The sequence below is a fragment of the Pelecanus crispus genome, chromosome 9, assembly GCF_030463565.1.
Source record: "Pelecanus crispus isolate bPelCri1 chromosome 9, bPelCri1.pri, whole genome shotgun sequence".
NCBI classification, from domain to species: domain Eukaryota; kingdom Metazoa; phylum Chordata; class Aves; order Pelecaniformes; family Pelecanidae; genus Pelecanus; species Pelecanus crispus.
In genome coordinates this window covers 18994301-19020133 of record NC_134651.1, presented here as the reverse complement: position 1 = coordinate 19020133, position 25833 = coordinate 18994301, and the positions used below count along the sequence as shown (strand labels likewise).

Here is a 25833-nt window from a genome sequence, read left to right as displayed (position 1 = left end):
GAGTAACCCACACAGAGCATACTACAGGGATCTACTCAGATGAACAAATGAACAAAATGAACAAAACTTAGATTATTGTAACTAATCAAAAGATGGAAAGGCCACAACTGCCCTGCGAGTTCCAGACAAAACTAGGATATTCTTGGGCACTATTGGCAGCAGGATTTCAGTAGCATCCTCATAATATTAGATCCTAGACAAATTACCTGAAAAGCCACATTTCCCTCATATGTTCATAAATCTTATGCTAGAGCTATGGAATGAAAAACAAAGGAAAAATAATCCTTTTTTTTTTTAAAAAAAAGGTAATTAAAAAAAAAGAAACAACCTACAGATTGAACTTTTAACAGCTTAGTTATAAGTAACTCACCAACCGACCAGGAAAGAAGTCTGGCAGGGCACAGGCAAAGAACAGAGGCAAGAGCCTTCTGCCCTCTCCGTTTTGCTATCCTATGGCTCAGACTGCTTCATGGTCTTTATGAGGACCACCTGCAGACCAGTGTTGAAGAGGGAGAGCTTAAAAACAGACATTGTGGAATCCTGTATTAGAGGTCGCTCCTGTAGATGATAACTGCATAACCATCAGAAACTGAGAAGAACGGAAACCCTAATATCAAGAATCTAATTTCAGTCACTGTTTGCTGACAAATTAAAAAAGCCTGTACTGTTATCATAAAATCCCGGACAGATTTAAAAGAATCTTCAAGAACTTTTAACTATTACCAGGAGGAGATCAGCCAATGAGTCTGCTGAAATCTCTACACTAACTCTGAAACCAGATTAAAAAGGATCAAGGAGATCTGAGGTCACACAATGACACTAATGCTGCTTCACTACAACCTCTGCAATAATCTTCCCTACAAAGAGAAGCTTACTGGCAGATGGCTAATGTTTCAAGTGACAAAGCACTTCAAGAACATATGCAGGTTTAAAATACACTAAAACATATTGCCCTTGTACTATCTTTGAGTGCACTGTGAAATGTGTTTAGTTGATTCTGGAAGTTTAAATCTTATGTATGAGTCAAATATCCAAAAATACTCAAAGCAGCAGTAGTTACACATCTATATTGAAGATCTATGATTTTGGCATTTCTAAATACACATTAAGTCCAAATCAATAAAATTGTTGAAAACAAATAATGCAAATAACAAATTTAAAAATCAGAGGTGCGTTGATTGAATGTAGAATAAAAAAAAAAAGGATGAAAAAAAATTAGGATTATCTATCTGCACATAAATATCGTCTGAATTGTTTCTCAGCCAGCTAACACAACCCCAACCCTGCATCTAGGTCATTATTGGTATAACAGGGACATGACTGAAATGTAAAGACTACTGGTGATTTGAAAGATCTGAATGCAAAATTTACCAAAGGAATAACACAGAAGGTAAATGGGAAAGGCCATATTAGAAACAATTTACACTGCTAAGAACCACAATACAATATTTGTGATTACACGGATCAGACCATTTGGCTAGTTGTCAAGAAGAATAAAAGTAGTAAGTCAGGTGACATTCTTCATATATTGCTATAGTCCTCCAGGGCAATCATAGAAACTAGATCAGAAAATGTTTTCAGAGACAGAAAAGCTCTGGATGAAAGCCAGATTTCTCACCCTGGTGAGATTTTAATTACTTGGCTATTGAAAGCAAAAGAGCCACGTACAAATCAAGGAAGTTAAACATTATCTGAAGATACTGTACAAGTGCTATTCATATAGTCTGCAGAACAACCAACTTGGCTGAAAGTTATGTTAGACCTAATTCCAAGAATTGCACAAATGTGAAAAATTAAGTCTGTGAATTGCTAGGACTAGGGATTACAAAATCTTTAGATTTGAAATGCAGGGATAAATATTAAAAGAAATACAGGCAATTTATTATCTTCCCTATAGAAAATTGTTTTATGAGGGAATACAAGATGTCTGTTGGAATTTTACCAGAATTCTGTAAAGGGAAAAAAGATACTCATCATAAGGAAACAAATCATTAAATTTAAGATTTTTATTGAAATTCACCCTAGCTAAGCCTTAACAGATAAAGACAAACAGAGGCGAAAGCCATTAAAGCATTAAGGAGAAGTCTATTAAAAACAGGAGCAATTTGGGAAGATGCCAGGTGAAAACATTAGATTAGCAGAGAGTACCAGAAACCAAACAGCCATAAAAATTTTTAATTAAAACCAAAATGTTCTTCAGGTAAATTAAACTCTCTTATGGTAATATGAAGAATTCTGCATTCTCTAATCACCAGTAACCTTGGGAAATCTTCCATATGCAACAGCTGTGTGACCTAGTTTCCTGGAATCAAGATAATAAATAGGTTTATTGTATGTAAACCTAAAGAAGTTAGAATCACATCTGCAAGATACAATATAGAAAAAGGCTTTTACATGAGCAATGAAGCCCAGAAAAAGTGAAGACCTTGAAACTTAAACTGTTCTTAATCTAGGCAAATAACTTCTGTTCTCCCAATCAATTAACATTCATGGTGACAATGTAATTTTCTAGCTGCTATTGCAAATCAACACATATGAATCACAACTTAGCATCTTCTATAGCTGTCAAACCCTTTATTTTTTAAACAACAGAAACCACAATAAGAGCATTCATAAACTTGCTGTTTTCCAGTATATCCAGAAATACTTGCAGGTATTTCAGGGCACTGTTGCTCAGTGTGTGGCCTAGCTGTAGTTATCTGCAGCTAGTCAAATCAAATCGTCAATAGTAAAATAAAATCAGTCCTGAAATGTGAATTTCAAGTAATTTATATGTTAAACTCCTAATCATAACATTGTTTTCTCTCTATCTCCTTCTCCAGGATGGCTATGAAATCCATTATTGCTGATGAGTATTTTTCAAAAATATATTAATCTGAATTAAAAGATTTCTGCCACTTCTGTCAGAGCAGGTGACCTCTGCATAGAGAAAGTAGCAAAATCCCAAGAATCCAAACCAGTTTCATGTGGTTGGCCAGCTGAATGCTTGCTATTTTTATCAAAGATTAAAGTTTTCCTGTAACACTGAATGCAGTCCATCTGTAGACATCATTAGGACATTAAAATTGCATGTAACACAACTTCAGAGACATCTTGCAACAGAAGTTTATTTCTTTGTTATAATAACTGATCTACACTTCGCTTCTTATCTGGCTTTGTTCAAAACCATATTCCACTACTAATTTATTTTAATATTATCTTATAAGCAAAATGAACAAAGGCTCTCCAAACATTTAAAAAATGTAAGATATATATACACACAAGTCTTTCATTCTATCAACTTTACAAAATTTGCATGTGTAAGGAACAGATTAGTGAGCTTGCATTCCCTCACCACATGATCAGATAATTTCCATGCACTTTTTTTGTTTAAAACTTTTGACAAGGATCTCAATGAATTTAGTAACTACATAAGTAAGGATAACTAGTTTCTCCATCTGTGGTGGGTTGACCCTGGCTGGATGCCAAGTGCCCACCAAAGCTGCTCTATCACTCCCCTTCTCAACTGGATGACAGGGGAGAGAAATTATAACGAAAAAGCTCGTGGCTTGAGATACGGACAGGGAGAACTCTCGCCAATTACCATCACAGGCAAAACAGACTCAACTTGGGGAAAATCAGTCTCATTTATTGCCAATCAAAAGTGAGCAGGAGAGAGGAGTGAGAACATGTGTAGGGTAATGAGAAGTAAAACCAAATCTTAAAACACCTTTCCCCCACCCCTCCCTTCTTCCCGGGCTCAACTTCACTCCCGACTTTCTCTACCTCCTCCACCCGAGCAGCGCAGGGGGACGGGGAATGGGGGTTGTGGTCAGTTCATCACACGGTGTTTCTGCTGCTCCTTGCTCCTCAGGGGAGGACTCCTCACACTCTTCCCCTGCTCCAGCTTGGGGTCCCTCCCACGGGAGACAGTTCTCTGTGAACTTCTCCAGCGTGGGTCCTTCCCACAGGCTACAGTTCTTCACGAACTGCTCCAGCATGGGTCCCTTCCTTGGGGTGCAGTCGTTCAGGAGCAGCCTGCTCCAGCATGAGTCCTCCACAGGGTCACAAGTCCTGCCAGCAAACCTGCTCCAGCATGGGTTCATTTCTCTCTATGGGTCTACAGGTCCTGCCAGGAGCCTGCTCGAGCATGGGCTTCCCATGGGGTCACAGCCTCCTTCGGGCACATCCACCTGCTCCAGTGTGGGGCCCTCCATGGGCTGCAGGTGGATATCTGCTGCACCGTTACCTCCATGGGCTGCAGGTGGATATCTGCTGCACCATTACCTCCATGGGCTGCAGGGGCACAGCCTGCCTCACCACGGGCTGCACCAGGGGCTGCAGGGGAATCTCTGCTCTGGTGCCTGGAGCACCTCTTCCCCTTCCTTCTTCACTGACCTTGGTGTCTGCAGAGTTGTTCCTCTCACATATTCTCACTCCTCACTCCAGCTGCAGTTTGTGTCCCATTGTTTTGGGGTGGGCCTTTTTTTTCCCCTTCTTAACTGTATTATCACAGAGGCACTACCGCTGTCACTGATTGGCTCAACCTTGGCCAGTAGCAGGTCCATCTTGGAGCTGGCTGGCATTGGCTCTATCGGACATAGGGGAAGCTTCTAGCAGCTTCTCACAGAAGCCACCCCTGCAGCACCGCCACTACCAAAACCTTGCCATGCAAACCCAATACACCATCGCTGAAACATTTATTGTAATTACTCTTGCTTATTCCAACCAGCTTTTTTTATGTTTCTAATTATTATTTATACATTGAATTTCACTTCAGTGTGCTTTGGGAATTTACATAACTTCTCAGTGACTTAAAGAAAATGAAGTAACCAAATTTATAAGTTGATTAGCAGTACCCCAATCAACTCAAATAAAATGAATTAATATTACTGTCAATACAGTAGTATGTTATTCACTACAATAAGTGGAAGAAAATCAGAGGAGATATTTAAGAGTGATATGGGTATTTATGGAATCATTCTGAATATAAATTTCAAATATCCATGCTGAGGTTGACAGATGTTTACTATGTGTAGGTTTTTAGAATGTCTAGAAATTTCTCTGCATGATCATTAGAAGGTAATATTTGCTAAATGTGTTTTTATTGTCATGAAACTTTAAAGCCGATGATCAAAGATCCCCACCCCATTGTAAGTAAGAACATCTCAACCATCCTTTTCACAATAATAGAGTCAAAATTTTGAACAAATTCTTCAGTCCTTAGTATTTCTTAAGCTTCTTCACTAAAAATTTGAGTCTAAAATCCAATTTTCTCTTTAGTACAGGTGACTCAATAACTTCAGATAGCTGTTTATTTTCTGACATATTTTGGATATTAAAATCTACAATGCATCACACAGAAAATGGAATCCACAAGCATAAAGATGTTTTCTTTACCAAAGGACTCTTAAGACAGTAAAATTGTCTAAAGAGTAATCATGCAATGTTCATATCTGATCTAGGCTGCTTTTTCAGTGCCTCAGATCTCACCTTCTGTAAGTTATCACATGCTTCTTTAATGAACCACAGATCTCATTTGTAAAAGAAACGCACAATCTCAAGATCATTCCTCATTGTTTCAATCTCATTCCTTTTTCTGCCATCTTTTTCTTTTCCCTTTGCGATACTTTCCATCTTCTATTCTCCTTTTCTGCCTAACCACATATATCTCCAGTCTTTTAGTATTTACACATATATAAGCTCCTTGGCTACCTTTCCCCCACTGTGCTGAATTAGCACTACAGAAAGAAAAGCCTCTTACCAACAAGCAATTATTATTAAGCACAGCAGGAGAATAGCAGCATAGCAAGAGAACTCACTTAAATTAGAAACCTATCATGGGGTTTTGGTAGGGTTTTTTTTAATGGAAAATTTTAGGACATGCTAAAAATAGCAAATCTGCAAGTTATTGCATCTGCAATTTTCAATTAACTATCCTTTGTTTTATTTACAAAAATAACCAAATCTCTTCAAAACCCAAACAAAAGCTCTCAAACTATGCATCTATGAGAGAATAATACCTCAAAAGAATAAAGAATCATCATGGGAAAGGCAGTCATTAGTAAATTTAGACAATATATTTTGTTAAATCAACACTTTCTTTCCCTCCACAAAGTATCTGAATTCCTGAGCTCATTGGCATTAGTAGATCTTCCAGAACAAGATGGAAAAGCACACCTTGTTACCTAATAAGCCCATTAGGCTACTCCAGAGCAATAGCACTGGCCCTTGCACACAGACTGTGTCACTTTTGCACCAACACTCTCCACTCTTTATGGTGAGGACATGAGTAGAAAGCACAGCTATGTAACTTCATGGTAAGCATTTGCTTTTTGAAACAATGGTAATTATTAGGGAGTCAGGGAGAACCTTTGGGGCTGCTATGGAGTTATCACAGGCTCACTCAAGAGAAGCGACCATGTGTGCATTCGTTCCTGCAAACCTAAGAATTATTTTCTCATGTCCAAGGGACTGAGAATCAGACATGGTGCATACAAGACTATTCTTTCTGAGGGAAATAACCCTGGGCAGTCCAGAAAGTAATCCCTGAAACCTTCTATCCCCTCCAAAGGCTTTTTCTACACGGGAAATAAGACAGGTCAATGTATGAAAACTGACTTTAACAAGAGTTGTAAATGTATTTCAGTAAATTTTTTTTCTGGTGTTGCCCCAGTACTTTTTGAAAACATTTATACCATATGAGCATGTTAAGACATATAAATAAGCACTCAGGGTAACAGCTCTTCCCCCAATTCTATCCTTGCTCTATAACATGGCTGTTCTTGGAAACATGGAAATGATACTGGGAGACTAGAGCTGGTAACCCTGCACAGAATGTTTCAGACAGGTGCCCCAAAAAGCATGTTTGCCTATCAACAAAATCTATGAGCAGAGAGGTAGTTCTTGAAGTTGTTAAGTAATTTTTTTTTCCTTTCCTTTGGAAGGGTCAAAAAGCACATCATATCTTTAAGGAAAGTCCAGAAACCATAGAACACCTCAAGACTCGAAGCAGAAAAGGAGCACAGGTTTGTAACACACAAAACGGTACCAACGTGCCCAGAAAGAAAAAGAACAAAGCATACAGCCTAAATAATAAGATAGTACAATAACTGTGCCAGAATAAGCCTAGTTAAAGCAGAGCACACAGCAGAAACAACTGGAAGCCTATCAAACACATATATGGGTAAGTGGCAAAGAAAGGAGCAGAAGATACATATTCAAGAAACAAAGCAGGCAACAAGACTGTGGGACCAAGTGGCGTAACACAGAGATAGACAAACACAAGTAAAACTGAGGAGAGAAAAGCGCAAGTAACTTGGTTCTCCTGCAGCAGAAAAGCTGCTATCAATAAGAATGCTACACATCAAGTAATGGCACATCAGATAACCTCTCCACCACTCTCTTTGGGGAGAACAGCTCTGGAGGGAGATGAAGGGAAGGTTTTCCTCTTCTGTGCTCCAGGCCTCCCACACAGCACAGGGCAATGGCGCAGGGCCCTTGGCACAGCCAGCTGGTGCCCTTGCAAGAGCAGCACTGCTGCCTGTGGCTGTGCCAAGGCCTGCGGGCCAGGTGGAGCTGGCAGCCTACCCTGCTCCTGTTCACAGACTAATTGCTGCTGGCATGAGCTCCCTGAGCAGGAGAGCAGCCACAACCCTGCACAGCAACCAAGGCGTAAATGCCTTTTAGCAGGGCACTGAAGAGCTATGCTACAAGCACCGTATCCCAGACGCAGCACCACAGCACAGCCACAGTAGAGGATGGGTGATGTGGCCATCTAGTGACCTCAACCCACCAGTAACCCTGTCCCATGGCCAGCGTCTCAAATGGCAGTAGGAAAGAAGTTGAGATATGGTCAGAATATTCATTAATAGGTCATCAGGAGCAAGCAATTAAGGCATGCCATACAGAAACAAATATGGCAGTTCTAAAACAACCAAAAATCCCAGTAGCTGTTTATCCAAACATTTATTATTGGAAAGATCATTTCCTGTAAAACATCCTTAAAGATCCTTGAACAAATTTCCTAAGAAAAATGCAATTAAATTATTGACCAAGTCTAATGTAATAATTTTCTCACTGAATTTTGCTACTAACTATAAGGCAAACAGTTTTCAAAATTCTTCCAAATGCAAGATCTGTACTGCTGTCAAAATGTCCGTGTCTGTGTTTCAACGCAACTGTTAAGTGGGTCATTCATTAAAGCATAACACTCTAGAAAAGCAAGGAATCAGTCTAAAGAAATTACAAGTAATCTTCATTATTAAGCATTAATATATTACTGGAGCAGTTATCAAAGACTTGTACACTTAGAGCAAGCATAAGGTGCTGGCAGAATAAAAACAACATCCACAAATCAAGAAAGAACAGAAATATAATTAGTTCAAGGTTCTAATCTTGATTATAAATAACTAATGGAAGGCTTCATAATGAGAGTTTTCGCTCCTGATAAATTTTTTATGAGCAATTTAGGCATCTGCCATTCCAGTCAGCAAATTGTTACGAAAACATACACTTTAGCATTGTGGTGTCCTCATTTCACATAGTTACATTAACAGTGTTTACCAGTGAGAAGCACTGAAAGGCTTTCATCTAGAGAAAGGAGTAAGTCCAAATAGAAAGTAGAATGAATTAAAACTTTGGAAGACTATCTTTGAATTATTGCTCTAGCACACGTTTTAGCCAACTGACCCATATACAGAAATATGCAAATACTACACGGGAGGCATCTGGCATCTTTTTCTCACACATTTACTGGACAACACAAAAATCAGACCACACCCTAAGTCTCTTCAGATTTACTTTTCTCAGGCTGGAGCTTGATTTGAACTGTAGAGGTGCCAGAGAATGAGAGAACATTTCTGCACCACATATAAACTGAAACACTTAGCTCTTATCACACTTCATATACTACTGCTGATTATACAAAGATTTCTCATCTGGATTTTTTTTTTTCCACTTGCAATTATAGCCTAAGGCACAATTTTTAAAATATTCAAATAGATATATAACTGAAAAGTTAGACTAAGTACACCCCACAAAACACCAATTTGTATGAGGTACTAGGTAGGTCTTTGCTGTTTACCTTCTGGGCACTGACAACTGAATCCGTTGATGTTGGATGAGCAGGTACCTCCATTTTGGCATGGCTGCGGGATGCAATGATCAATCTCTGACTGGCATAGCTCTCCGGTGTAACCTACAAAATAGCACACAACATTCAGAAAATATACCGAAAATGAGGTTTTATCACTAAATGTATTACTAGGTTATTCAAAGAGTACCGTTAGTTTTCTTGAATAAAATTAACCAAAGTAAGAAACAGAATCCAGGACAGTCTTCTAATTTCTTGTAAAATTAGATTTTTAATTAGAACTTACACTTCACTGGAGAAACATAAATAACTAGTGGAAATCTAGAGATTGTATCAATTGTATTTTACCAGCAGCAATACTCTGACAGCACTAATATAACAGAGGTTGGTGCTGGGTCTCATCAGCACCCATATAATCAAAAAAGAAGTCATTTTTGAATGGTTTTCAAATGCATCTTGAATCTCAAGTCAATAATCTTTAGCAAGACTTTAAACAAGACTTGACATTATGACTTATTTGTGCATATGCTGAATGACTGTCATTTGTTCCTACTTCTGGGCTTCAAAAAGAGTGTTTATTTTAAGTGGGAGCTGTGAAGAACTGCTCAGCACAGTTGCAAACTCTTCCAAATAAGATCCTGTATGTTCACAAGCTACAGATTGTGTGTACTGTACTATTTGACCATAAGTTTGCTTTGTTCCATATGTCTGATGTCTATAACAAATCCCCAAAAAATGAACAAACTTACAAAACACAATCTAAATGATTAAACACTCCAAACTTAAATTCCTTAACAAATACCACACTTTCCCCTTTCTAATTTTTATTTACCTCCAAGAAACTATCTTGGATGCATGACTGAAGAAGAAACTACACACTACATACACAGGCATTTTATTTTCTAAAAGAAACCCTATAGAAAATTGTAAATATCTTCCATAACAAGCATGTTTAACACAATGGCTGGTGTTAAAGACTGGTCAGCTACAACTAGGTGTCCCTGTTAATACACTGCTATGAACAGGTATCTAAGACAAAGACCCCAAGGTGATATAGAGGACATGCCTGGACTAGAATTTTGCTTATGCAGGGGAGAAAAAGGAAGAAGGAGGAAAGAAAAATTCTTATTTCAATCAAATTATTCTTTTTAATGCAATCCAAATTAACATTTATAAGTCTTTCGGGCAGTCTAATATTTATACCTGTTCAAGTCTATTGATGTCACCATAAAATAGCTCTCAACATAGACTGTTATATTTGGAGTTGCTAGAGCACTATTATAGAAGAGGATGTATAACACTTTCCTCTCCGTGTACCTTACTGCTTTTATATGCCATAGAGAGATAAATTATGATCCCATTTTCTGCAATGCAAAACCTGGAAGAAGAAACTTTGTCATATGTTGCATCTAGATTAATGTGCATAAATCACCTAAACTGGAGAAAAATACTGAGGTTGAAAACCAGAACTGTGCTCTCGTGAGGTAGCTCCTCTGGACCAGATTGAGGCACTTGGAGGGACATGAGCCTCAATTTGGCTAGCTAGTGATTTTCTGTAATTCTAATTGGTCTCAAATTAACGTAAAATTTACAAAAGCAGCAATGAACTATTATAGAAGACTCCATCAACTGATTTTTTTTATCTATAGGCTTCATATTTTTTGAATTTCTCACAGTCAGCTGATTATTTTTATGAATCATAATACAGTATTGAATATGCTTAACTAATTTAAACATTTTTCCATCTTCAAACTGTTACCAAGTTTGTGAAAGCTAATAATTACACTGGAATTCAACATGTATCCAAAAGAATGTTGGCACAGAAAGGCAGAAATGATTGTGTTGCTCTGAAGCTTGCTACAGGAATCTGACTTCCTGCAATTGTCATTGTAGCTTGTGGGAAAACTCAGAGATAATATTTTACATCAGCTTTATAGAAATAAATATTATTATTATCTATAGGGCATGTTTTGTCCATCTGAAAGAGAATACAATTCAGGAATTTCATAGCAAATATGTCACAAGAGCTACAAATTAGGAGGTGCTAAGCAATCACCATGGAGGGGAAAAAAAAAAAAGCAGCTTGCTGGTGAGATACTCTTTAAGAATCGTTACACCTATTCATTTTGTGCTGATACTTATCTTCGTAACATTTCCTTTATCAAGATTTGGGAAACATACAAATGTTTCTGAAACTTGCATATGGAGACTTTACAATAATTAAACTCTTATTTACCACTTTCTTTAATATTTTTCCATATGCAATGACCATTTTTTAGAAATTAATAATTATATGAAAACAGCTAGTTTTCCTGACTATTTTTTGATGTGTGGACACAAATTTGGGGTCGAGGGAGAATTATGGGTAGAAACACAAGCCACTTAAATTAACAATGATTAAGCCATCTGAATAACATTAGACATTTGCTATTAAAAAAAATTAAGGAAAATTATTTTTAAAAACTTAAAAGCTAGACCTAAACATAAGTGTTGAGGCCATGAAGCTAGTTCTAGAATGTAATAAATTAAGCTAACTGTATTTGTCTTACTGAGGATTTACAGAGGGACTTGAACACACTGTCATTCAGAAGGAAAGCCTGCACACATGGAAACCAAATAACTTCATTCCATTTATTGTAAGCTTTTTTTTTATGCCATGAGAACTAGGAGGGGTTTTGTAGAAGGAAATATTTAGAATTTTGACAATTTTTTTCCCCCAATAGGAGCTAACAATTGTTCTAGAGACAAGGAGAAGAAACAATTATGAAAATAGTAACGTATAAATTATATTTTAGAGAAACAGTATTTAAATGGAAAGGATAAAATCCAAAGTTAAAAGGCAATAAAGACATCAATGGAAATATATTATATTTCCAAAAATATGTAAGACAAATTCATTTTGTTCAAGAAATTGTCATTATCTTAGTCATTGTTTCCTGGATATCTCATGGTATCAATTTTTCTACAATCACCTTAACACTTTCTGAAGCAAGCAATTGAAATGCCTGTCCCTGACTACTTTTTTTAACTCATAGGGAGCTTTTAAAGAAAATAGAGAGGCCGAATTCAAAGAAAATAAGTAAGCACTTGAGGCAGATATCTGGGATCATGGTAACCAAAAAAACCCTTAGGATTTTATATTATTATGCAAATAAAGTAACATTTGCTTTATCAAGGCACTACAATTTGTAATTTCCCAGTAGAAGCAGAAAATATCACAGACTTGATCTGAGTGTAACAACACAGTAATGCTTACCTCTGAAATCTTGTACGTAAGTGGGAAGTATATTTATGTTACTCTGCAAAACTTAGCTGTACAACTTCAAAATATTAAGTTTTCCTAGTGGAAAGACTCTTAGGCTTTAAGCACATCAGAATTATCATAAATATTCCCCCTAAAGCTTTTCTACACAACTAACACCAAGAATTCTGAAGTATGTGAAAAATATTTTATATTAAAATTATATTCTGATAAAAAACTTGTTTTCATGAATTCGGGCAGGGTTTTTAGAATCATTCTTGTATTTCTTCTGAGGAAGGGAATTTGAAAAAAGAAATTTAGCTTAATAGTACTTGATGTAGAACATTTTCCAAGATAGCTAAGTCAATAAAACACACAAACATAACAAATACATTTTTTCTTTTCTAATTAGAAACTACTTATCAAAATCCAAAAGAATTCTGAATCAACCATATTCAACATGACAATAACAGTAGGGATTCAAACATTTGAAGTTTGTTCCACTCTGATCTTTCTCTTCTCAAATTTAAATCCTTATTCAACTGTATTTACGTATCTTGTTAAAGTGACAGTTGATCCTTTGGCAAACTTATAAAATAGAATAGAGTACACGTAGATAAGAACATCACATCGTATTTTCAGAGCAGTATAAAACTAGGTCATTATATAAAAACCCAAATATAAATCCCTTTCTTGCTGCACATTTGCTATAGTGACTTTAAGCAAAGAGAGGAAAAAGTGGAAGTCCTAGAGGCAGAAGTAGTATAATTAAAAGGAAATGCCTTGGCCTTTGGAGAGAATGAAGGGGGCCTTAATAATTTGCCATTGCTGATTTTCTGAACTGTGTCATTCATGAAACAGTGCAGAGGGCAGTACATAGCAGCCACATAAAAGCATCATTTGCATCCACCTGCTTCTGGCTCAGTCATTTTTCAGGGTGGTACTTACACAATCTAGAGCAGCTAGAAGTTTCTCTAGTCTGTGCTGACATGCGTTAGGGTAAAGAATAAGCATATTCCCATCTTTAAGGGAACATAAGAACACCCACTCCATGATCCCACTTTGGGAAAGAATAAAGGAAGTATTGCCACATGTACCTTTTATATACATTTAATGCACACAAATACCCACCCAGCATTAATGACATTCAATGACCATTTAGACACAATCGCTAGAAACCTGACCATATCATTCATTTCTCCCTCTGCCTTTTATGATATAGCTTTTATATTCTTCAGATCTCAGGACTTGTTCTGGAAGCATCTTCCTTTTTCTTTTCTTTCTTTTTTTTTTTCCCCCCCTTCAGATAAGTCCCCTTTCTCTCTAATACCAACTGACCAGTAAATGATCTCATAATTTATCAGCCAATACATTACAGAAATGAAAATGTACAGTAAAATATTTGTAGGAAGCAAAATAAATTACCTGCTACTGATCTTAATCTTAGCCAACTTTTATTTTTAAATAATTTCAGAAAATACACATTGAAGTAACTGTTCCATTTTGATAATTGAGTTTGTCTTTGAAATGCAAGGTTCAGATAGCAGAGTTTTCTAACAGCCATTTTGTAAGGTTATTCCATCAGCATGTATGTTTAATTTACCCTCCAGCATGTGACCATTGTATTTAATTTTAATTTCAATTAAGACATCTATATTCATTTGATCAAATTTTGAAAGCAAATGTTCTTAAATGTTCTTAAAATAACTTCAGACACTTGTTCATTAATCAAACCCACAAATTAGATTAGTTTGTGCATTTTTAAAAATTTTTCAAAACCTAAGTTGATTCTGAGGAACAATCCAACAACTGCATAGTGTGGAGAGAATTTTCTTCCATTTGATTGGTGCAACTGAAGAAAAGAGTTTACTAGTTACAATGAAAGCATGTTTATTGAAAGGTTAGTTATAATGCATACTTAAAATATCTATTGAAAAGAAAAAAACAGATTAAGAAAAAAGTAAACTAAATTTTGGTCATCTTTTCTTAGTAGGTAAAGTTCTATTAGTTATGAATAATTCACTCATTAGGTTATGGTTTGGATGTGTGCTTTCAGTGGCATTGTTCACAGGTGAAGAATCTTCTACAGCCTTTTAAAAACTGCCCGTATGTTGTTTTTGTATTTTCCTTCTTTCCTAGTATCTGAAGATGCACTGTTCACTGCTCTGCAAAAGATATGCACTGAATGTGAAAACAAAAATGCATTATTCAAAGTGTAATACAAAACCTACCAGCCGGGCAGCTGCAGGTGAAATTGTTCCCATCATGTTTCTGTGCTACATCGGTGCAGGTTGCGTTGTTCTGACAGGGCTGGCTCTGACAAGCATCAAATTCTTCACACAGGGAACCCTGATACTCATCCTCGCAGTCACAGAAAAAAGTTGCCTAAAAACAAACAGGGTATGTACTTCACAATGAATTTTCAAAGATTATGTTTTCATTGAATACTCTACTGAACAAAGATGTTTTTGTTGTTCTCCTGTTCGTAAAAACAGTAGCACCGTAAATACATCAACTGCATAAAGTTATTCTTTGAAACACTAAACCTGCACCAACTCTTCATCTAAAGTTTTTAATATCTGGGATTTTTATCTAGACAAGGAGGCTGGGAACAGATCCATAATGTCTAAATCACTACAGATATTTTTTACATTTATAGACCAGAATAATTGTCAGAATATGTGCAGTTTTACCACAACAAAATCCTACTACAAAGATGCACCCTTTATGTAAAGGGCAAGGCTGGGGTCCCAAGAGGCTCACTTCTGTGGTACTTCAGTAGTGACACACCCCTTCAATTCTGTTAAAACAGGTCGTCTTCTGAACATATTTGTTACTTTCTCCAAACCTTGCTGCTTAATAAAAGACCAAGAATGCTATGGCTGTTAAAGATCTTCAATACCTATAGTAGGCATGACACAACACATTTTTGTTAGTAATAGAATAATTATAATTAGATTTTAAAAAATTCTTCGGTCAGTAAGATTGCCAAGGAAGTATCAAAAAATGGAAGCAAGGAAAGCTTTCTCATCTGTACTATACATTTAGATTAAATATCTTTCTTTCTTTGTTCATTAAACACTAGATGGCAACATCACTCACTCTCATACATTTCAAAGCCAGATCATTAGGGCTGGAACGAAGCTGTCCCATGTGCAAACATTGTAATACAAAGTACAGAATGTGCATGGAACTAGAAACAAAGAGATGGGGTTAGTACTTTATCTTCTATTTTTTACTTATGTTTGTTTCATGTGAATAAACAGCTGTGACCTAAGTAGAAAAGAAAATAATCATCTTCATGCAAATAAAAAACTTTACTTGGTAAAACCCAGATTTCATTCTTCCTTAAAAATATTTCACCGGTAGAGTTTAAACAAGGATTAATACTATACATCTCCAAAACTGAAAATGATGGGTATGTTATTTATCTGGAGTGCCAGAAGTCTAAGTGTATGGTCTATACATGTTCTGATATCTGGCCAAGCCTCTTCACAAAACGGCTCTGAATATCTCACACTTTATCAATGACAGGTTTCCAAACAAGGCTGTAGTTCAACAGAAAGGAAAGACAGGTGTCATGATTTAACTCCAGTCAGCAGCCAAGCACCACACAGCCGCTTGCTCACCCTCCCCCCCCACAGTGGGATGGGGGAGAGAATCAGAAAAAAAAAAAGTAAAACCCGTGGGCTGAGATAAAGGCAGATTCATAGGACAGCAGAGGAAAATAATAATAATAATAATAGTAGTGATAAAAGAACATACAAAACAAGTGATGCACAATGCAATTGCTCACCACCTGCTGACTGACGCCCAGCCAGTCCCCAAGCAGCAATCGCTGCCCCCCAGCCCACTCCCCCCAGTTTATATAATGGTATGGAATAGCTCTTTTGCCAGTTTGGATCAGCTGTCCTGGCTGTGCCCCCTCCCAGCTTCTTGTGCACCTGGCAGAGCATGGGAAGCTAAAAAGTCATTGACTAGCATTAGCAACAACTAAAACATCAGCATGTTATCAACATTATTCTCATCCTAAATCCAAAACACAGCACTATGCCAGCTACTAGGAAGAAAATTAACTCTATCCCAGCCAAAACCAGGACAACAGGCAAGCAAAACCCAGTCAAAAATTATTATAATCACATAGCATAGTAACTTACTTTGAAGCTAATTCATATGAGCTACACAGGGAAGTGGCTAACAGTGAAACAGATAATCACTTTTATTTAAGAACTAAACAATTAACTAAATAGACAATGAGTATTTCCACATTTCTATATAGCGTTGGTGGAAAACACATCAGCACAGGGATCACTTTGGTCCCTAAAGACAACAGTCATCAGTGGTTCAAAGTTAGTGTCCTCAACATCTCATATCATCTGAGTCATGCAGTACCATCATGCACATGTTAGGATCAGGACCCAGGTAAAGAGTGCACATGAACATGTTGCTTGCAGCACCCTTCACAGCTGTTCTAACTTTTACAGACATGGAATTATGTTATTGACTTAAAGTGTTTGTTAGCGTTCCTGGAATGGAGTGTTGAGTTTAGACTTCATACAAAATCAAGGTTGCTGTCTTGTCTCCAGAACTCACCTGTTCCGGATGAACAGAGTGAGACACCATATGAAAAAAAATGGCATTTGTTTCTTAAAATGGACATGAATAGAGCACAGGGAAAGATACAGGCACTGTATCTAGTTTCTGTACCCTGTCTGAAGCGATCAGAGTCTTGATGTCATTTAAATGTGTTTCTGGTCCTTGCGTATGCACTGAAAATGAGAACAGGCTTATCTACATCTGTCTGATGCTAAAGACATCCCTAAGCAAGAGAGACAAGAAGTCTACCATCTCATCAAAGTTAACTCTGTCAAAACATAAAGGTACCATGTTTGTTAGGTAGGCTCAGGTTCATGGTTGTTTTATGCTAGATGTGAGAGTAAGATGCAAAGTACATCACTACCTGAACCGTTCATCAGAGAGGAAGGGAATGTCTGTACTGTCCACACAGGCACAAACAGCATGGCTTTGCCTGCACTAAAATCTCATTTCGAAGCAATGGAAGCTGAACATTATAATGTAAGTATTAATGTATTTAAACAATGCAACAATCAGTCATTGCCTCAACAATATGAATGAAATCGGAAGTTAAGAAAAGCTCAGATAACACTGATATCTCTCTAAGAGTATGATATAGGGATCAATTTACCATAAAGTGTATTTAACAAAATGCGTTTTAAAAGCAAAAAGAAAAGCATTGTAACACTTGAAACTGAAATGTCTAATGACAGATAACAGTTCTGAGATGCAGACAAGTTATTCTGTACAGAAGATTAGGTGTCATCATTTTTATTAGGCATGTCATCTTCACTTTTCCCAAATGATACTATTAATTTTTTTCATGAATAGATGACATGGTCTAGCATATTTGAGGAAAACTAAGTCAAGAAGAAACTACACACTAAGTCACTAAGAATTCCAAGACAATCTACTATTAATAGACAGTTCATCTGTGTATTTTACTTGATTATTGGGAGTGCAAATCTATCACACGCCATCATTTGGATGGCAATAAAATAAATTCTTTAAAATAATTTGCTATTATCCAATACAATTGTCTGTAAGTATCATATTATAAATCTAGTTGGAATATAGTACTTTTTTCCCTTATTTTAAGTGAGCAGTGTGATAACGTTCTCACCAGATTCTAAATTTCAGACTAGAGAGACCATAACAGCTCACCTTTTTTCTTTTTTTTTCTTTTTAAATATAGTAAAGTAGCTGTTAAGATGACCAGAACAAAACGAACATCTACTCTTTCGCTTGCTGAGAAAGACTTTAACAGTATTTAACAGTATTTATAACAGTATTTATAACAGTATTTATAACAGTATTTATTACAACTCACAGAGAGCTGCTGTAATATTTGAGCAAAGCATTGCTGTATGATAATTACATGTTTTGTATTTTGGAGTTTATTGTACTTAGAAAACTAATTCCATATGCAGGAGAGCATGCCTTTAGGTATATATAAGGCTGTTGTATAATTAGCCTTTCTACAAATATAATCAAGTGGCTCTACCCCAAAGCTTCTAGCCCATATAGAAGACATGGAAATCATCACTATTCAGTTCAATACATTATTTCTCAGTGCAGGCAGAGGCCAGTTATTTTTGTGTAAATCCCAAGGGTTCTAATTCTAGCAATAAAATTTCATATTTACACAGTCAGCTCTTCCATTTTTTACATGGGAGAGACGAAGTAACAGAACAGAGCAATCTGTGAAAGGAAACAATTTATCACCATAAGTAAGCAAAATTGTGGCTCTCAAATCCAATGGATGGTCAAAGATGACTTTAAAATTCTACACAGAATCAGAAGTTCACAACAAACAAATCTCTCTCTTTGGGTTAATACCAAGATTTTTCTCTTCCATTCACAGCTAACTGGTCTGAGGACAACTTATGCTGGTCTAAAGCTGTGTATGTAGATGTGAAAGTGATACTTATACTGCGATGATGCCAAGACCAGTGTTATCCTTCTGACACATTCCTGCTTCCCTTGTGGAAGAATGGCAACCATGGCAGCAAAGCAGGGATACAAAGCTCATACAAAGGAAGGAAAAGGCATTACTTTGACTCAGCATCACCTCACTTCACAGAACTTTGAACAAAGTGGTGAATTTTATGTTCCTTTCAAAAGCAACAATAATAGAAAATGAAACTCTGCCATTGAAAGTTTTCCATTTCATATCCACACTCTATAAAAGGCATCTAGCTGAGTAGAAGCTAAGTGATGTATAAGTAGGGAATGAGTAAAAACTGGCCAAGACTTTCAGGTTAGACCAGAATTCATTTGTTTAGTTTTATGCGTTCCATAGATAACAGTATGCTACTGCACTTATATCACTGCAGATTGTTAATTACATTTAACTTTCCCATTAAGCAGATGTGTTACTACATTCTTTTACATTATTTGGAATAAAACTATGAATTACATAAAAAACACGAAGACAATCATTAATCTTCTTGGCACTGGAAGGAATGACTACAGCCAGCAGAGCTCTTTGCATAAAAGGCCTACTACCATAAATAAGCTTTCTTCTAAGAAGTTGCTTTGCATCCTGCAAGACTAGATTGTGCAAAACAGAATGAATTATAGATAAAAACAAACAGCAAATCACAAAGGGCATGTTGTAAACTTAAAGAAAATTAAAGTTTCGGTTCTGCAAAAAGAAGTGCAGAAGATGTGTCCTGTGGGAAACCAACACAACGGTTGGTACACGTCAAGCATGTAATTTTGGCAGTTGCTTTCCCATCGTTAGGGAAATCACGAAGACATTTTAGGACATATGTTACCTAAGATGAGTTAAACAATGGCAAAATGACTCTGCTTAATGAAATATGCACCTTCCATTTTTACCTATGTTGCTTATGCTGGGCCTGAATCAGATTCCTGGCTGAAGTTCTATTATGCAACTAATAGGCTAAAGCGTAAGGAAAACTGACAAATTAAAAAAACCACTATGGACGAACAGACAACATGACATATTTATTCCCTCTGGAGTAGGAAGCTGTACATAAATTATCTACATTTGGAAACACTACCTGAGGTTTTAGTGAGTTACCCCAGCTCAGCAGGCTACCTGGCATAGGTTTGATGGCACTCAAGAGGATCACTGTGGACATTTTTCATTTGTTCAACTTCTAGAAAATTCAGCAGCAGTTTGTGACAGTGAAAATAAAAGCAATTACTTTTCTGAAGTTAAAATTTTATTTGAAGATAAGAGATATTGAGAATCCTGCTAATTCCAGTTCTCTGACTACCATGAATTGATAGATGTCTCTTCAGAAATGGACTTCAACATGACTTCTATGCTCCACAGCTCCAGCCACAGGGGTGTCGGTCAACTACAGCTGAGTGCATGTTACATCCAAAACACTACCTTAATAAACTTTCCTGTTATTACTCTTAGTTCAGAGGAAGAATAGGTGGAAAGATATGAACAATCCTAAATTTTTCTATTCATTTCCAGGGAAAGCAACATACCAGATGTGCATGAGAGGGGGTCATTTATCACTAACAGTTCTAGTGTTAACATATAAAACTTTCAGTGTCAAGATTACAGGTGTGGACATACAGGTACTGATTTCTCTTTTTTTTGAGTGACACAATAGCTCCTCTTTCTTACCATAAAGCCAATTTGTCTTTCTTTTTAAATATTATTTTATTTTGCTCACCATGTCTCAAAGATTTATAAAACATGGATAATTATTAAAGGCCATATATGCATTTTCCTTAATACAGAAAAGTATTCATGCCTCTGTATAGACACAGGAAGTAATTTATTTTCATTTTGTGACATATGACATGCAATAAGAGAAAGAAATTAGAGTCATAAAAATGGACAAACAGCATAAAAAAATAGAAAATAAGACATTTATCAAAGGCTTTAACTCTCGACAAAAAATGGAAAAAAAGACATTTTGATATGGTGTTATATATAGTAAATTTGAACATATTATTTACATAAATCAAATTCAAGATACTGAATTTATAAAATAAAAATGTTAAATATAGTAAAGCAGAAAAACTAAACTGGACTATGAAATAGGACACTGTATCCGAATAATTTATTTGGATACCAGCCAGCTGGTATCGTAGAGTAGCACTTACTTCTAAACGCATCTTGCAATAATTGTGTTCACACATTACCTCAAGCATTTTAAAATTTCATTTTTGAGAATTAAAGTAGATACTTAATTCTTCCAGATGTTAGCACTGCCATATATATATATAGATTACTGTAGCAATTTAATTATTGTTGTTACAATTCAAAACGTTTTTCTATCAAACATGCTTATTGAGAATTTAAATCAGAAAATGGTAGCAGATGAACTAACAGTGAATTCCCTAAATATGCCAAATTTTCTGTGCTCACAGCAGGCTCACAGCTGTTAATATTTACTCAACAGTTACTATTGCTTTTATCTCCCAAATGAATATTAATAAAACCAAAGATTAACTGCACATATTTGGGCTGTAAATTACTTTTAATCCGTGAAATAAAATCAACATGTATAGAAGGTAACAGAGAATACAGGATATCATTCACAAGCGGCCAGTCTGGTTTTGTACAAGCAGTATACAGACTGCAAATTTAACATATTTGGTTCTTATTTTCTCATGTTACTAGATCGCACAAAAAATTCACACTGGCCAGTGGAATTGCTGTCACTGTTGTAATCTCTCAATGTAGTATTATGTAAAGAAGAAAGTCATACAGGAAAACCTCCAAACATTACCAAATTACTCCTTTCTGTTTCTTCTCATAATTATGCTCAGACAATCCCATTGCACTGATCAGTGATTTCTGAGCAAGCAATTATCGAGACGCGAAGAGATAAGTACTAGATTAAATCAGACCTAAAACCAAAAGAAGGTTGAAGACTTAAACTGGAACGCACTGGTCTGGAGATTGGGGTGCCCACCACATGCTTCTCATCTGACAAAGAAATGTTCTTGTATAGTGACAGTAAGATGCAGTACACATTACCTTATACCTAATTTGAATAATTGTTTTTATTGCCAGGGCAGGGTTTGAATCTTTGCATCTCATATCAGTCATTTTCTTACTTTTAAATGCTTGATTTTTAGGAATAGCAAATAAATAAAGTGTTATTATTTAGGAACATCTATGAGCTTTTGAGGCCTATTACACAGCAGCAAGGTATGTACACACTCAGAGGACCAAGTACAATTTACCCTGTGTTTATATTATCATGGAATTTCCACACTATGAGAAGGTCTTGATAAGTTCACCTTACCTCATCTGGTTTGGTGATACATTTTCCTTTCCCCGAACACTGGAAGTAATCCGAATCGCTTCCCACAGGCACGCAGGTACTGACTTTCACTATCACAGTCAAGCGTAGAGCCACAATGCATTTAGTAACTGAATCATTCAAAAAACCTTAAAAAAAAAAAATATATTCTTACTATATGAGAAAATACACTAATTCATATTAATGCTTTACTGCTAGACAAATAAATAAAACTGAACTGAAAGAAACTGCCAACTAAGAACATCATTGCTCATATTTCATACACACCTATCTAAATTTAATGCATGTAAATACAAATTAGAATATAGTTTGGAAACACTCATTATATTGATTAACAAAAGGAAGGCAAGCTGGTGAAACAGATCCAGAGCTCTAACCGGCTATCATTTTTTAGGTCTCATAATCAAATGCTTTTGCCTGCTATCTTTTCAGTAAGTTAAAAATATATTTCCTTAAGTTTTTTAATGACAGGGAATGTTAAAATAAAATTCAGTGGAGAAAAATGTTTCAATTAATTCCTAGAAGTTAATTCAGAGCTAAAAAGCATACAGACCATAAACTGCATTACAATGGAACAGATGGACAATCCCCTTCGCTGCATTTTTTATGAAGTTTGCAAGAACAGACATACACAGCTTGACAGCATTTCTTTGTATATTTGCAATACAAATATTATTGAATGTCTGATCTGGTCACTCTGGAAGGTGATATACCAGGTATAGACGAACAAAACCTGAAAATGGGAATACCTGACAAGGACGACAAAAATTCTTGAATCTATGCCTAGCACCTGTAATTGCATGGAATTAGAAAAATAGTTGGTTGGAAGCTATTAAAGCACACTGGAGCATAACAATAACCCTATCACCCATATTTCTAACAGATATACCTGGAAAATAAAATAAAGGACAGCAGGAAAAATAAAATGAGGCACAAACACAGCCCATGACAAGCACAATTAAGTCAGAGTTCACGTCAAAATACATATAAGCCTGCTCCTGTACTTCACTTGTGCTTGAACTGCATTGTTCCACCACAGTGATTAGACTCCTGGGTTACAGCCCTTCTGTGTGTGGCATCAGTTAGCTGTTTTGTTCTGGGAGCTTGTGGCAGAATAAATGTGCAGCGACATAAAAAGCATGGGTTTGGTAGAGTGCATATACTGTATGCAGAATATATGCATAAAAAAACCCCAAAGATCCTTCCATAACCTGCCAAACTTAAACTTGACTTCACTATCCTTAATATAGGTAGACTCCTAAGGGTCTAAGACTGTAGTATCAGTATGGAAAGTTACAGACATAGAACCATTGCAGGATTATACTTTTCTTCAGAAATTAATAAAGAGAGAATTTAAGTAAAAATGGATGCTTTTTTAAATCTAAATATCCTTAATTTTAAAACGAATGACTGTAAATGGATGCAGGAATTGTATGACATAGAATGATTTTTCTAATATTCTATAATCCATTTACAGCCTAAACCTCAAAGGAACTTCAAAGATGCAATCTAGCTTCTTGCATTATAGACTGGAGATAGCACAATATTTAGTCAAGTAGAAAAAAAAATTAGTTCAAGATAATATTTATAATGAACAGTAATAAACCAAAGTTTCATGAAACACATGAATTCTCTTTCCAGAACAGCTGCTAAACGGTACTTACATTCTGCATATGAAAGTGTCAAGCATGACTAATTCTACAAATTCCATAGAAAATCATATGGAAGACTTCCATTCTTTGTTCTTCATTTTTAGATCACTTTTTCAAAATGCTGCATCCTTTGAACAAGTAGTTGTTTATGCTAGAAACAATGATCCCTAAACCATATCTTCAAAGCAGGAAAATCTCATGTCCAATACAGATGTCATCAGCTTGAGTATAGCCTCTACAAGTTAGCTAAACATTCTAAAAGATCAGATTAAAAAAAAAATGCACTGGGTATAGTTCCAAATGTCTAATGCTCTGTTTTGGCTAGTGAAGATTACTGTAATCTGCTGACCTCTTCAAAGCAAGCCAATTTATTCTGGCCTTAATACACACCCCATTTTTACCCATCTGTTCAAAGATGCAGCCAGAATTATTTCCTTTAACAATTGAATGAGATTGTCACTGGCAGTCATGCAATTATATGTGAATGCTTGGAAGAATGTGGTATTTAGAAAATGTCTTTGGGTTCACATTTGCTTGTCTGAAGCAGATTGTTACATATTCTTCAGGACAGCTCCCTAAAGGAATATTAAATCAAACTTCTTTGTACTTTCAATCTTGTTACTATTTTGGTATCAAAAGCCCATAGGCAAACCACTGAAAAAAATCATTATTCTCACTGGAATGCCACAAATTTTCCTGTAATTTCTAATTATTTCATCTAATTTCCAAAGACTAGAAAAATAAAAACATGGCTATTTATTTTCACTCTATAGAAGTTGCATACAACTTTCTGAGATCTCTACGTTTTAAGACTAGAAGAAGCTTGTCTGATCATCTAAATATGACTCTCTGCTTAACTCTGGTCATAGCACTTCAATTGATTCCTTCTTCAACTCCCATAACAGCAGCTGAACTAGAGTGAGTTTTAAGTTCTATTTTTAACTTCTAGGTAGGAGAATAATTTCAGAAGCATGTTTACAGCTCCCTTCATCTAAGGTCTGGAGAAAAACATTACAGCTGTTTATATCAAAAGGTAATTTTGTTCAGTTTAACCTTGCTGGTTTTCTAAAGCTAGTTAAAACACAATGACATCAGAGCATTTTAAGTTGAAGAATTCAGGGTTGAGCTATTTACAGTAATTTTACAGAAACAATTTTAAAGCCTAATAAATCATAATATAATGTGAGCAATCATTTAGATTGCAGAGGAGGCATTTTCAAGCTTTGTGCACACACATCTGATAGCCTGAGAAATGCGTGCATTATTTCATTGGTAGTACGCGTGGTGAAACACACTACAGCTCATTCCACCCTGGTAGCTTTACCTACTTACGCCTAAGGAGCACAAAGCACGCATGCTCCTGTTTCTCTCACATCAAGAAAGTTAAGAACGAAAAATAAGGAATAAAGTCAAAATAAAAGATGACAGGTGTCATCACTGTGTCTTGCTTTCAGCAAGATCATATCATGCTATTCAGATTACCACTACTCAAACATTAATTGATTGTAGGTTTTCTAGACTACACAGACTGATTTGCTTCCTTTGCAAGCCCCATTTCTGAACAATACCTTCCTTCTATGTACAGCAGACTGAGGTCAGTGAGCTGGGTCATAGTGGACTGCCAAAATAAGGAAGACTGAAGCTAAGAGGTCACCAACTCAGAACATTATCCTATTGCATATTATGCTAATGGCAGGTGTAAGACTGAACTACAAATTGTAAATATCTCTTGGTATGCACTCAATGCTATTACACACACACACACTCTTGCCTATTGGTATTGGCTCAAATGTATTTCTCTTGTGTTCCACACAGCGAATATATGTATTCCAACATATATACCTATGGTTGAAACAATAGATTATCATTTTACAGCAGAAATACAGTAATAGTTCACTACATTAAAGTTCCAATTCACAAAACTACAGGTCTTTGAGTCCACCTAAAGGTTTCTTGGATGAGAGAGAATGACTGCCAAGGGATTTGGGCCCTCACTTACAATGAAGCATCAGTCCCCAAGTTTTC

General features: G+C 36.1%; 1 protein-coding gene across 1 annotated transcript in view; it reads right to left on the bottom strand.

Moving 5' to 3' along the window:
• DNER (delta/notch like EGF repeat containing) overlaps positions 1-25833 on the bottom strand; it is a 136592-nt gene that overhangs the window by 31580 nt on the left and 79179 nt on the right. Inside the window, exons 5-7 of the mRNA XM_075716876.1 lie at positions 22139-22284; positions 14546-14699; positions 9065-9178 (exon numbers count right to left, since the gene is read on the bottom strand). Coding sequence (XP_075572991.1) covers positions 9065-9178; positions 14546-14699; positions 22139-22284 — 414 coding nt within the window. The remainder of the gene's footprint in view (positions 1-9064; positions 9179-14545; positions 14700-22138; positions 22285-25833) is intronic.